The sequence below is a fragment of the Myotis yumanensis genome, unplaced genomic scaffold (genome assembly GCF_028538775.1).
Source record: "Myotis yumanensis isolate MYYU_CA2020_CCGP unplaced genomic scaffold, mMyoYum1.0.hap1 SCAF_5, whole genome shotgun sequence".
In the NCBI taxonomy this organism is placed as follows: Eukaryota; Metazoa; Chordata; class Mammalia; order Chiroptera; family Vespertilionidae; genus Myotis; species Myotis yumanensis.
In genome coordinates, this window is record NW_027223756.1 from 79,764,791 (window position 1) to 79,779,204 (window position 14,414).

The 14,414-nt window shown below is 56.7% G+C and overlaps 1 protein-coding gene across 1 annotated transcript in view; it reads right to left on the minus strand.

The window, feature by feature from the left end:
• The window catches only part of PTPRS (protein tyrosine phosphatase receptor type S), a 100,663-nt gene that overhangs the window by 51,355 nt on the left and 34,894 nt on the right, over positions 1–14,414 (minus strand). The window contains 3 exon segments of the mRNA XM_070415882.1: positions 2,632–2,773; positions 3,338–3,483; positions 9,452–9,648. Coding sequence (XP_070271983.1) covers positions 2,632–2,773; positions 3,338–3,483; positions 9,452–9,542 — 379 coding nt within the window. The 5' untranslated portion in view covers positions 9,543–9,648.

The following is a 14,414-nucleotide window of genomic DNA, read 5'->3' on the forward strand; positions in this document are numbered from 1 at the left end:
AGGGCAAGCGGCCCCAGTCCCAAGTCCTGAACGCTGACTACGTGCCAGGCTCTGTGCAGGTACCTCCCTGTGCCCTCCTCAGAGAGGGGCCCATTTCAGAGGGGGAAACTGAGGCTCAGAGAGACACGCCCCTGTGCCGGGTCATATAGGCAGGACACAGCCAGGCCGGGGTTAGCCTGGCTGAGCCCGGAGGAGGCTGGGATGGCAGCTGCAGAACCCCCAAACCAGGCCTGGAGCTATCGGGAGCAGTAGGACCCTGTCTGAGGTGGTTCAGGCCCCGAAGCCTGAACGACCAAGAAGGTGGTTCTCATTAGTACTGATAACAGCACCCGAGGCTGATGCCCAAACAACAGGGCCTCAATGCTTGGCGCGCGGAGCTGGCCTGTGCATGAGGGAGGCTGGTCTGCCTGTCTGTGCTCCTGTTTCCATATGTGTGCATGCATGTTCACACATGTATGCAGCCGCACCCACACATGTTAGCACTTCCCATGTGCACGCAGCTCTGCTGGGGTCCCCGTGAGCATGTGTGGGTGGCAGCCAGCCAGGGTGGGAGCAGGCACGTGGGTGCCGGGGAGGCCGCGGCCGCCTGACGTTACTGCGAGCTCCTAATTAAACAAAATTGTTCATCACGCACCACATTGTGCCCTATTCCTCGGAGTTTAATTAAAACAACAGCGTGGGAGGCGTGAGTGGAGTCCACAATCAGATGGCGGGCGGGAGGGAGAGGCAGGGAATGCCGGCCCAGCAGCTCAGATGTTCCACGCTCAGAAAGGGGGCGGGGGGGGGGGGCACAGGGCCTGGGGCCGGGGAGGCCAGGCTCCTGGGTTAAATACCTGGGCCGCGTGCCCAGCCAAGCTCGCGTCCTTCTAGCAGCTGGAGCACAGAGAGCCAGGGAGGCCTTGACGGGGGCGGGGAGCAGAGACGTAGCCTTCCCAGACGCCCGGGGCACTTAATAGACTCACAGCTTGTTCTTTTAACTCTCTGAGAGCTTACAATGGAGGCTGGCACTGGGCACGGGGAGGCAGGCTGCTCCCGCTATGCCCGGGAAAGGTCAGGGCAAAAATATCTGCTGGGAGGAGCAAGGCGGGCCAGGCCTGGGACGCCACCCTCTTCCCCCCTCCTCCCTCCCTCCTCCCCCCCCCTCCCTCCTCCCTCCACCCCTGTAGGACAGGCTCCAGGGCCCAGGCCACATGAAGGGATGAGGCCTCTAGTTTAAAAGTTATTAAGGGCTTCCAGATGGTCACAGCAGAGCTTCTGAGCCCAGGACCCTGCAGAGGCCACACACCAGGGTCAGGGACAAAGTGCCCTGGGCCAATAGGATGCCTCCTCCCAGGGCTCCAAGGTGACCACAGCGCTGCCGCCCTGGAGGGCGCTGGAAGAGCCACATGTGGGGCCACCTCCCACCGAACTGCCGACTGTGGCTCATACTTGAGAGGGTGAGGGTATCCCTGCAGGTGACAGGAGCAACCCACCCACCTGAGAGCCGCAGAATGGCTGGTGGCCAAGCTGGCTTGTTCAAACGAGAATAATAACAATGACAATAATAATAATAATAATAATAATATCAGACAGACAGACTTGGTCAAGTGCTCATTCCCCGAGTAGCACTGCCTGAGCCTCTCACTTGTAGCGACCGCTCATCTCATCCATGAAACCATCCCTTGTGTTGAGCATCATTATTATCCCACTCTGGAGAGAAGGAAACTGCAGCCCAGAGAGGTTCATTAACTAATGCAAGGTCACACAGCTTCAGAGTGGCAGCGCCAGGATTTGAATTCAAGCTGCAGGCCCCTGGGCTAAAACCACCTTGCGAGAGAGAAGGCAGTAGAGAGCAGCTGGGCAGGGATTTGTGGCAAGGCTGTCTGAATGCTGCTGGTTTATAATGAGGAAGCCATTTTCTTGTGCCCCACCCCCAGCCTACTTGAAAGACCAGCAAACAGCCTACTGAAGGAGTGTTACCAAAGGATTCGTGTGAATGTATGAGGAAGTGTGTGTGGGGGGGGGGGGGGGGCGGGGGCGGTGCACAGCTGTTTCTGTCTAAGAAACTGGCACACCCTCGACTCCAGGGAGAACTCTGCTAATCAGAGTCCTCTGTTCCTCCAGCCACAGTCACTGGCTCTGGCATGGGCAAGCTGGGCTAGGTGCACCCGTCCTGGGCTATCTGGTCCTCCCTTTTGGGTGGGGCTTGGAAGCCTGGAGTTACTGAGGCATCTGGGGATATATGTAGAGGAAAATAAGCCCGGAGGCAGAGGGTGAGCTCTGAGAACCCTGTATGAGCTCCTGGATCCAGCTGAACCTGAAGCTGGATGCATACATTTTCATCACATGAACCACTGAATTGTTTTTCTTATTTGAACCATTTGGGTTCAGTCAGCCTCTTGTAATCAGAAGAGCATGATTGAGATAAAAAAAAAAATGAGGATGGCTCTAGTCTCTGAGGCACCTCTTTGCTGCGAATGCTTACTAAAGCCCATCAGCAGGCTCTGGGCTCAGTGGTATTCGGGGCTAGAGAAGAGAGACCAAGGTCTCCCAAAGAGAGAAGCCAAAGCAAGGCTTTCACAGATGCTTTTGGTGTTTGTCCCCAAAGCCTCGGGCCCAGTGCCTCCCCGCCGACACGGGGGAACCCAGTACCTCGGAGGACAGTGAGCTTGGCGTGGACCGTGATCTCCCCAACGGAGTTCTGGGCCACGCACTCATACACGTTCTCATCCCGAGGCGTCCGCAGCGGCTGGATCCTCAGCACGGCCCCCGCACTCCCGTCAAACTCGATCGTCTGCCGTGGGCAGGGAAGAGAGGTCAGGGCCAGGCTGGGGTCCCAGGGGTCCAGGGAGGGGAGCTGGGGGCTGTACACACCTGTGGTGGATGTCCTACGTGTATACACCAAAGGCAGAAAGCTGGGCCCGGGTATGTACAAGTAAAGAGTGTTATGTGTACATGGGTGTGTGCCATGCACATTAAGCATGTGTGACTGGCATGTGAAGGCGTGTTGGATGTAGAAACATGCCTGTCTAATCATGTGCCTGTGTCCAGATTCCTTTCTGTGAGCAGTGGTGTTGGCTGTGAGTCTGTGTGTCAGATAAGACTCAGAGAGGGCAAGGCCCTGCTCGGGGCCACACAGCATAAGGGGGCAGAGCAAGCCAGTCTGGCAGGGCCCTTACTGGGCAGGCGGGGGGGCCACATGACGGGGAGTGAGTGGGAGAAGGGTCCCGCTGAGAGGGTGCCAGCCCGGCTTGCCCGGCCCTGGCTGCCCATGTTACGTCGGGGGAACATTTCTGTGACGACTGCCATGACTGAGCCGCCTTGGCCCCAGGCTACCTCCCCACACCCCCTGACTCACCTCAAAGCGCTGTGAGTTGACTTTTTTCCCCTTCTTGTTCCAGGTCACCCGTGGCTTGGGGTCACCCGTGGCCTGACACACAAAGGAGGCCACACCTCCCGACACGCCGATCTGGTCTTTGGGCTCTTTGATGAACCTGGGGGGCTCTGGAGATAGAGCAGGAAAAAGAGGGGCTCCAGTGGGCCCAGGTAAGTGGCCAGGACCTCATGGGGCCATGCAAACATGCCCCCTCGGCCCCCCTGCCTGGCCACGGAGTTACCACGTGAGCTCAACAGGAGGCCTGGAGAGAGGACGGTGAAGAAACGCTGCCATTGATTGCTCCTCCCCCCACTCCCCCCCATAAGGTACCTGTGGGTGCCCCGGGGTCTGCACAGCCCTGCCTCACCAACCACCACCTGGATCAACAGCCACACACACACTTGTATGTGGACACAGCCTCATGTGGGCTTACACGCTCAGTGCACAGGGGAGGGTGGAAGGGGAGGCCCCCTGAGATTCTGAGGTCCCCAAATTCAGCACCTGGAGGCCCCCCGTGGTGACTAGCCAAACCCTGAAGGGTCTGTAGTCTGGAAAAGACTTGGCAGGAGATACTTGGTCTAATCCCCTAGTGAGACATGTGGGGAAACTGAGGCACCAAGCAGGTTAGTAACATCCAAGATGAGTGCCACCTAATCCTTCTGACAGTGCTGAGGGGCAAGGCCATCATAATTCCCATTTCACACATCAGAAAACCGAGGCACTGGCCACACAAGACACTTGCCTCAGGCACACGCAGCTGAGGGGGGATCGGAAGCAGGCCGGCGCTTGTGCCCACGGTGTCTGCCCCTCACAATGATCTGACATCGTCTCTCCACCAAAGTGTCACCTGGGAACTACTATGTCTTTAACAGCCTTCGAAGCCTCAACTCTGTACCCAGGACAGGTGGCAGGATCCAGCCAGAGTTTAATAACATTGTTTCCTTTTTATTGACTTTTCACAGTAACCTCTGAATTGCCCAAAGGGATACTGAATTTCCATTCACAGTCCAACTACAAGGTGTCTCATAAAATGAATTCAGTTACTGCTGAGATTTTTACCAGCAGACTCAAGGACTGCACATACGAGGTCCCGGGGGGAGTAATCTATATACCCAACCAAAGGGGAGTGACTGGATGAATACTGGGCTCAGCATGAAGTGGAATACTATGCAGCTGTAAAAAGGAAACAAGGATGCTTTTCAAATGAACTGTTAGGGGAAGAACAGCAAGACATACCATGAAATGAAAAAAAAGGGGCTAAAAAAAGTGCCGTGAATGCTATCATTTGTGTGAGAAGAAAAATGAAAGGGGGAAAAGAGAGAAAGAGAGAGAGAGAGAATGAATTTAGAAAAAGTGGCTTCCTCCAGGGACAAAAACCATGTGGCTAGACACAGGAGGAAGGAGGTGCGTTTTTTAGATTTAGAACTATTTAAAGAGAATTTTAAAAAATTTTAAAGGATTGAATAAAAAGGTAAGCTAATTAAAGAAAACTATTATGTAAAAGTTTGGGGTCTGAGGAGAGGCAGAAAGGGGCTGAACAACTCCAACTATAGCAATACTGGGCCTCTGGGCCCTCAAAACCAGCGGACAGAGCAGTGGGCCACCAGGTTTCCGCTGGAAACGTCTTAGCTGCTCAGAAGCACCAAAAAGTGCAAGGAAGCTTCCGGTCCCACGGTCAGGCGCCCAGTTTACTCCTCTCACGGCTCGGGCTAGGCTTGGACAAAACAGAGTGCCCATCAGTGATCTGACGGGCCTCACCGCCCTCGTCCAAGGCTCTGCTCCCATTGATGCGACATGTGTCTATGCTGGCATCTCCCCTGAAAATGGGCAGACCCACCGCGTGTGGCCAGTGTGACCTCATTCACCTCCTGTGTATCCCCCCGAGGCAGTGACTGGTAATCCCATGGTACAGACGGGACTACACAGATTCAGGAAGGTTAATAGCCTTGCACAAGGTCACACCGCTCAGAAAGGAGAGCACCTGGATTTGAACCGGGGCCTCTCTGTCCCCAAGACATCTTACGCTCCTCTCACCTCCAGCCTTGAGCCTGATGTAGATGTTTTGCTCCGCACTGAGCCCTGGGCTGGGCCTGAGCCTGGGCTGGGCTGCCGCCCTGGCCCTGGCTGCTGGCTGCCCCTCCTGAGCCTCAGGAATGGTGACGGGGGCCGTAGGGGTCCCTCAGCCAAGTCACGGGGAAAACCACTGCGGCCAGGTCAGGAGTCTCACTTCTGGAAAAATGCTCCCTCAGAGGCGCTGGGCGGAAGGGCAGAGCAGCTGCAGGAGGCACAGCTGTTTATCGGAGCTGGGACACCCCCTACACCCACCAATCCGGGGAAGCAGACCCAGGGGGAGCACTGTGCCTCCTCCCCCCCGCCCCGGAGTTCCTCCCTCCTCTCCTCCCTTCATCTGGCAGCTCCAACCTCAGCTGGGCCAGCACCTACCCTGGGAGCCTTCTCAGATTGCAGCAGGCTGGGTCAGGAACCCCTTTGTCCCCACCACTGCCTGATGTCCCCATCACAGCCCTGATCCCACTGGGCTGAAATACCCGGCTATGTGCCACAGGGCGGGGTGGGTACGGGAGCCCACTCTCCGGGACCCCATCATACCTCCTCTGTGTCCAGTGACCCCTGAGAAAATGGGGCTCTTGACTTTGATGCGTATTAACACCAGGCCCGATGAAGCTGCCTACTCGCTCCTGGGCTCCCCCTCCCTGCCAGACGCCTTCTCGGGCTCTCCTGGTGGCTCCAAGATCCCAGCCAGCCCAGGAGAGCTCTCTAGCCACTGAATCCACCACTAGAAAATTCCTGTGGGTGCTCGGATTCTCTCATTCTCTCCCCTCTTCTTCTTGGCAAAGGAGCCCGGGACCCAAGAAATATGCACTGGGTATAGCTGCAGTTTGTGCCAGCAAGCGCTCATTTTGTGCTAGGCCTGGTGGGGCTGAGCACTATTCTTCTACCCATTTCACAGACGGGCAAAACTGAGGTTCAGAAAGGGTGAGTAACTCGCCAGGGGTCACCCAGCGCGTGATGGGCAAAGAGCTTGGATTCCAACCGGCCCTATCTGGCTCCCAAGCCCTGCAAACAGCAGGCTTGATAACTGGGGCTGTGGGTCTTCATTACTGAGAGCACTCCAGAGGCCCCATTTCTTAGATGAAGAAACTGAGGTTCCGAGTGGTGATGCCAACAGCATGGAGGCTGGGAAAGGCCTGATTTCTGTTTTTCCACTTCAGATTCCGCAGAGAAGAATCTGGTGCCAGATCCAGAGACCCACCCACTGTCCTCTTCAACTCTGCCTGGGCCGGCCCACAGCATCCTGGGAAGGCCCCACAGGACCAGGAGCCACTTCCACAGCAGAAATCCCTTGTCCTGGTGCTGGCTGCTCCCCCAGGCTCTGTGCAGCCTGACAGCCCCACCTCAAATCTCTCCCTGAGGACCTCGGCCAATCCCTGAAGCCAGCAGTGCCAATCTAGGTGCCCATCGCTCCCCTGCAGGGCCCTAGATGGCAGGGCTCCTGCTAAACAGACCCACCTACTGGGGTTGCGATGACCCAGCCCTGAAGATGGAGACCTGGGTTTGCATCTAGCCCACTATCAACACCTAAAGTCACACAGTAATAATAACTAAGGGCTCACAAAGGGAACACCCACTGAGCCAGCTCCTGCTACACGCCAGGTGCTGACATCCTGGGTCACACCCATATCGCCCACCTGGTCCCTCAGCTCCTAAGGTCGCTCACAATGGTCTGTCCTCCCCACAGGAGCCACCAGAGGGTGCCAGTGAGTCAGCTGCAGCCCCTCCTCTACCCAGAGCCCTCCAGGGCTTCCACCTCCCTAGAGATAAAGCCCAGGCCTCCCCAAGCCCCACAGCTCTGCACAGCCTACCCCTCCCCTCCCTGCCCTCACTTCCTCTCCCTGCTCCAGCCACACAGACCTCCTGGCTGTTTCTCCAACAAACCAGGCTGGGCCCTGCCTCGGGCCTTGGCACAGGCTATTCCCTCTGCTTGGGGCACTTCCCCAGGCCCTTGTGAGCGGCACTCCTCAGCTCCTTCAGGCCTCTGCACAGATGGCACCTACTCACTGTGACCTCCCCGCCCCCATGCCCTCATCTCCCGCTTATCTTGCTCCTGGGCTCGTCCACCACCCTCCCTCCCAGGCCAGGTCAGCCGCTCCCTAAGGGGTGAGATGTTTGCTTTGTCTCGGTGTTTAATCCGGTGCCTGACACAGGGTAGGTGCTTATATGAATGAGAACACAGTCCCTCCCAGGGCACATGATCGAGCCAGGATTCGAGCCCAGGACTAGAAGTCTGTGATCTCCATCCCTCATCACAATGGCCACTTTGTGGCCCCAGGTTCCCCACCTGAAAACGGGGATGAGCTCAGCTCCACCAAGGCCAAGGCTGGCAATTATCAGTGGAGCAAAATGGCGAGCAGTAGATACGTATTTATCCAACCAGTGTAGTTAAATCAGTGGTTCTCAACTGGGGGGGCGGGGGGGGGGGGCGCGTTTTTGTCGGCAGACATCTGTAGTTGTCACATTGGGGGTGCTCCTGGCATCGAGTGGGTGGGGCCAAGAATGCTGCTCAACCCCCCCCAAAGAATGACCAGGCCTCAATGTCAGCAGTGCCCACAGGGAGAAACCCTGTTAAATAATGAATGAAAAACTAAAAATTCTTAGGGCCTCTGGGTGATGACTAGGTCATGAGGGTGGAGCCCTCCTGAATGGAATTAGTGCCCTGAAAAGAGGCCATTCCCACTGCGGGGGAATAGAGCCCAGGAAGGCGCAGGCCCTGCCCTGGCGGGGACTGCACACATCACAGCCCAGCCACGCCCGGACTTTGGACTGGAGGCAGTTTCATACCAAGGTGGGGAACTCACGCTCGGGGGCCAGGCAGCCCAGGTTCAAATCTGAGCATGGCCACTTCTTGGCTGTACTGTAACCTGGGTGTGCCTCAGTTTCCCCATCTGTACAACCGGGATGGTGATAACAGCATTCATCTCATCAGATTATGGTGGTTGATCTGATGTGTTAGGCACTTAATAAAAAACAATGTGAAAACGAGAAAAAGCACCAATGGACGAGACAGCTGTGTGTGTCTCTGGTGTTCTTATCTAGCAGCAATAACTACTATGCTGTGGTAACGTGGGATTGTGGGCCTACTATGTGCCATGCAGCATAGAGGGTTTATCATGTGTCTGTCACAAGAATGCTGGTGGGACAGGGATAATGTTATGAGTCTCATTCTATCAAGGAGGAAATGGCAGCTGAGTCACTAGCCCAAGGTCACACAGCAGGTCTTCAGCAAAACCAGCCTGATCAAAGACCCGTTTCTTTCCCTCTGGCCTGACACTGTGTCCCCATGGGTCTGAGTGATGCCTCCTCTAGACCCTTCATAGTGGGTCGGATCTTGGTGCTGGGCCCACAACTGACTCTCATCCCATTCATGTGACTGCCAGAAACGTAGCCTTGCCCATCTCCAAACTGCACCTATTTCTTTCCTCACCTCCATGTATTAACACCTTTACCAGGAATGCCCTTTCCACCAGCAAACTCCTACAAACCCACAAAGCCTCACTTCCAATGCCCTCTCTTTCCTAAGAAGCCTCCCCTGGCTCTGCCTGGAAAGGTTTGGATGCCTGTGTGTCTGCCACCTGGGTGCTGGTGTTTCTACCTGCAGCAAGGGAAGGTAACTCTTTGGCTCACTCAGGAGTGAGGACTTCAATTAAGTCCCTGCCTACTCTGAGCCTTAGGTTTCCCTCATGGGAAAATATGGAAGGTAATAGAATTGGCATGCTGGGTTTTGAGAGGCTGGAGGGAGATGAAGCAGGTAAGTCTGTATTTAGCTCTGGGCTTGGTGCAGAGTTGATGCTGGGGAAGCAGACATTATCATCATTACTGTTATTGCTTTAATAACACCATCGTTATTGGTTACCTCTGAATCTCTCAGGCCTCAGTGCATAGTAGGCATTTTACTCAGTAACATTCATGGAGCACAGAGGCTCCACTTGGCAAAACCAGAGCCCTGGGGAGGAAAAGCATTCCCACAAGCACACATAAATGCGTACTCAGACACCCGCACACCCTGAACCGAGCTCTTACCTTCTGCTGCGCAGCCTCCGACCAGCAAGACCACAAGGAGGCCCACGGTACCAATCACAGACGCCACACCAGGGCCCCAGGCAGGCGCCATGCTTGGCAGTGACCTGCAACCTCCAACCTCCACCCTGGAGGGGGGGATGGCCCCAGTCCCTCACAGAGAGGACTCGAGCCGAGCCAATCGTCAGATGAGGCAGCGTCTGCAGAAACAAGGGAGGGGCCGTGAGAGAAGAGCAGGGGAATCCGGGAGGCCTTCCTGGGGGAGGCAGCAGGAGGAAGGGGGCAGCAGAAGGGTCACAGGATGGGGAAGACAGGATTACAGGATGATGGGGGAGGGACCTAGGGTGATGACGGGTGGAGAGAAAGTGCTGAGCCCCGACGACAGACAGACGGAACGTTTGTGTCCCTGCCCCAAAGGCATGTTGGAATCCTAACCCACAATGTGATGGTATTAGGAGGCGGGGCCTTTGGGTGAAGATTAGGTCATGAGGGTGGAGCCCTCCTGAATGGGATTAGTGCCCTGATGACAGAGGCTCCAGAGAGTTCCCTCACCCCTTCCACACGGTGAGGACACAGCAAGAAGCCAATGTCTATGAACCGGGAGCTGGACTCTCACCAGACACCAGACCTCAGACGTGCCCGCACGTTGACTTTGCACCTCCAGCTCGCAGAACGGTGAGAAATAAATGTCTGTTGTTTATAAGCCACCCAGTCTCTGCTATTGTTATAGCAGCCCAAACTGCCACAGCCCCCACACCCCGCTGAGTCCCAACACCAGACTGAACCCCAGATCTGGACAGAAGCCCTGACTCCAGCCAAGCCCCACACCAGAATTGAACACCAGCTCTAGCATGTGCTCTGAACACCCAATTTCTCTCCCGCATAGCCTGGATCTCCGGCAGGATGAGGTTCCAGCTAACCCTGCCCACTGTCCTACGATCCGGCCCGTTCGGCCACGTCAGATCCTCTGAGCACACACCTGTTGGTTCTGCCCTGCTTTCCCACCTGCTGTGGCTCCCGCCGCTCCCGGAGGAAGCCACTCCTGCTGACAGCCACACCGCCTGAGCCCAGTCTCCCCTACAAGCCTTTGCCCCTGCTGTGCCCTTGGCCAGAAATGCTGTCCCCCTCCCTCCCAACACATGACAAGTCTCAGCTCAATTGTCACTTCCCCTGGAATCCTCCTTGCCCCTCGAAGGTCAGCCCCCCACCTCATTCCACATCCCACGGCCTCAGAAATGACTAAGACCATCCTCCACAACATATACCCTAGTTGGTAAATTAAATGGAATGTGAATCACACAGCGTCTGTTTCTCCCACAAGAACCTAAACTCTTCTAAAGGCAGAAGGATCCCTTGTTGCAAGAGTAGAACCCTGGCGGGCCCCCTCCCCAGTCTCCACTTTGGCCAGAGTCACGGCAGAGGGTTGGGGGGGCAGGGAGAGAGCCAAGGATAAGGCCCTTTGGCCAGGGCAGCCCTGCACCCACCCCAGGCTGCACTCTGGGTGTGTCTGGGCCATGGCTACAGGGTCGAGTGCCACATAATGACGGGGCAGCCCCTATCATCTGGCTCCCAAAATACCCTGCTGCGGTCACCTCGCCCAGCCATGGAGCGGCCCCAGGGGAGACTGGGTGGTGGCAGGTCATGACCCAGGGTAGAGGGTGAGGAAGCTGGGATGGGGGGTAGAGGTAGAGGGGCTCAAGCTGCACACAGTCAGACTCGTAACTGACGTGCAATCAGAACAGACTCAAAGAAGGAATCTACCCAGTCAAACCATAGACAGGCACTCAGTCAGACCACAGACAGACAGGGAGACCAGAAACAGCCACAGATGGCTGCACAGTCAGGCAACAGAGATGGGGCCACACGCAAAGTCAGACAAATAAAATGTGCGCGTAGTCAGACCACTAACACAGGCAGGCACAAAATTAGATCTCAGGCACACGCAGTCAGATAACATACACACACAGCATCACAGTGGGGCAGGGACTACGCGTACATGGCCAGGCCGCCAGCACAGGCAGATCAGAGATGCACAGGTCCACAGAGAGGCCACAGACACACAGCAGACAAGAAACTCACACAGGGTCACAGGCAGGCAAAGAAAACTTGCACACAGTCAGACCACAAACACAGACAGGAACAAAATCAGGCCTCAGACAAACACAGTCAGACAAAATACACAGGTAGGGTCACGGTGGGGCAGACAATACACATACACAGTCAGACCACTAGCACAGTCAGATCAGAGACACAGCCAGAGAACAGACACACACAGGGTCACAGTCAGGCAAGCAATACAGGTATATGATTGGGCTGCAGCGAAATATAAATATGGAATCAGGTCAGAGATCTGCGGTACACGGGAAGGTAAACTAACACACAGACCCCAGACTGAGATGCGTGCACACAGTCAGGCTACAGAGACAGGCCACACAGCACACCACGCTTCCACCCAGCCAGACAGTAATCCAGAATTACAAAGCCAGATCCCCTCATCCACACATACATGCAGACAGGCATGTACACAGACTATAATACACACTCAGACACAACCAGTTGGGGACTGGGCAAGGGGGAAACTGGAACTCGAGCACAGCCCCTTGCTCTGAACCCCAGCCATGGGACCTTTAAGAGTAAAAGTGGCCGATGAGGAAGGTGGAGGCCCCACTGAGGCCAGGCCGACCACAGCAGCTGGCCCCACCCACAGATGCACATCTGCTTGACCACATCTGGGGAGAGGGCTCAGGCCCAGACCACTTTGGTTAGCTGGGTGGGACCTCAGCAAGCCTCTGGGGAAACCAAGGCAGCACAGCAGCCTGCAGCACCGAGGGGCTTGAATGCAGGGCTGCCCAGCCTACCATGGGCCCCCAGGGGAGTGACATCCCTATTCCAGCCTCAGTCTCCCCACCTAGGATACCAGCTGGCAAGGGCAGGGGCCACCTGCAGGGAAGGCCTGGTATAGGGGAGGCCTGAGCTACAGCCCATCCCTCCTCTGTCCACAGCCCTCTGGGCTACCCACTCTCCACAGCCCATGGGAGCCAGGGGTAGCGCCTTCTAAACAAGGCAGCTCCCATTACCCCCTGGCTCCTGCAGCCCCGGCCTTGCTGGGCCCGTGCCTTCTGATGTCCGGGCAGGATGGGCTAATCCAGGTGCAGGCGGGCCGGGCCAGGAGCTCCCAGCTCCCTCTAACCCAGCCTGCTGGGGTCTGCTGTGGGGAGGGAGAGGACAGCGTTGGGAGCTTTCGAGGCCTGGATGATGAAGTTGGAATGAGGGTGGCACCCAGGACAGAATCAGAGAGGAGAGGGTCAGTCACCCCTCAGGAGATGGACAGTGACAATGCCTCTTCAGCCCCCGTGAACTCGGGAGGAACTTGCTATGACAGAGGTTAAGACCCTGCAAAGCCACGACCCTCCTGCTTTCTAAGAGTCCCCGAGTGTGGGGTCATCTGCAAGGGACCTGGGGAGAATAGAACAAGTCCTGTCGGCTCTGCCTTCAAAACCTATCCCAAATATGCCCACGGTTACTTTTGCCTCTTCCTGGTCCAGCTCCATCATCACCCACCTGGGCCAATGCACCCGCACCCTCACCCCCATAGCCTGTCCTCACCCCAAAGCCAAAGGACCCCTGTGAGCTCCTGGGTCACATCCCATCCCTCTGTCCACAGCCCTTCTGGGCTACCCACCTTCCTTGGGGTAAAAGCCCAAGTCCTCCCCCAACCCAGAAGGTCCTGCAGGACCTGCCCCTGTCCCTCCCTGCCCTCTCCCCACTCGCTCACCTGCTCCAACCACAATGGCCTCCTCACTGTTTCTCCAACAAACAGGTATGGTCCTGCCCCAGGACCTTTGCACTGGCTGTTCCCTTGCCTGGATCTCTCTGCCTCCAGGTTTAATGTTAATATTATTACTTGGCAAAGAACTAAAAGGTGAATGGAAATGGGAGTGGGTGTCATCCAACAGCAAGAAATAGCAAGAAGCAGTACCTAGAGGCCCTAGGAGAGAGATGGGAAGAGATTAGGGCAGAAACACAGGACAGCAAGGAGCCCCAGGCAGCTCTGGGCAGGAAGAGACGTGGCCAGGTTGGCATCCAGCCAAGTCTCCCTGCGCCTCCTTCAGGAAAGCAGCCTGGGGCACCAGCCCTGCCACTGCAAGAAAGGGAAACTGAGACAGGCGCCTTGGGGCTGCGGGATACCACAGTCCCCGAGTTCCCGGAAGATGGTGTGGCTGTGAAGACGGGAATAGCCTCTGGTGGGAGCTGTAGGGAGTAACGGGCAGCAAATGAGGCTCGGCCAGGGGTGGAGAGGAAGGAAAGGAGCAGCCCCGGGACCTGGAACCAGGGTCCAGGGAGGGTCCTGCCCAGCTGTCAGCTCTCTGTGTGCCAGGTGCTGAGCTTGTCCACCATCTGCTCCCAGCAGCCAGTTTTGGGGGGGAGGGGTATGCTCCCCTTTCAAAGATGAGGAAACTGAGGCTCACAGAGGAGGCCTTAGGCACTTGCCCAGGTCCCCAGCTGGGTCCTGGTTCCTCTGGACCTTGAGTCCAGAGCCCATATTTAATCACATGACTGTCCTTCCTTGGCCACTGGGATCTCGGGAACGTGAACGACCCTCTCAGGGCCTCATACAGTCTGCTGGGCAGCCACTGGGGGACCCCAGCCTGTGCTAACGGGGGACGAGTGGGCGCCCATTCCAGCCAGGCGCCGGGGCGTGGGTCACGCGATCCATGAGCCGGCCTTGTGTACCCACGCAGAGCAGGGAGCATAAAGGGGTGATTATGACCCAGGACTGCGAAGCCCACAGGCTCTATGTCACCCGCCGAGGCGGGGTCTCCTGGGGCCTGAGGCTGCCCAGGGCCTCTCTCTGCCGCACCTGAGTGTTCATCCTGCGCAACTCTAACCCTCAGGAGACGTCCCACGGCCTTGGCCCGGGGAAGGGAAGCTGGTGATGCTGGCAGTGGGCAGTGGGGCCGAGGAC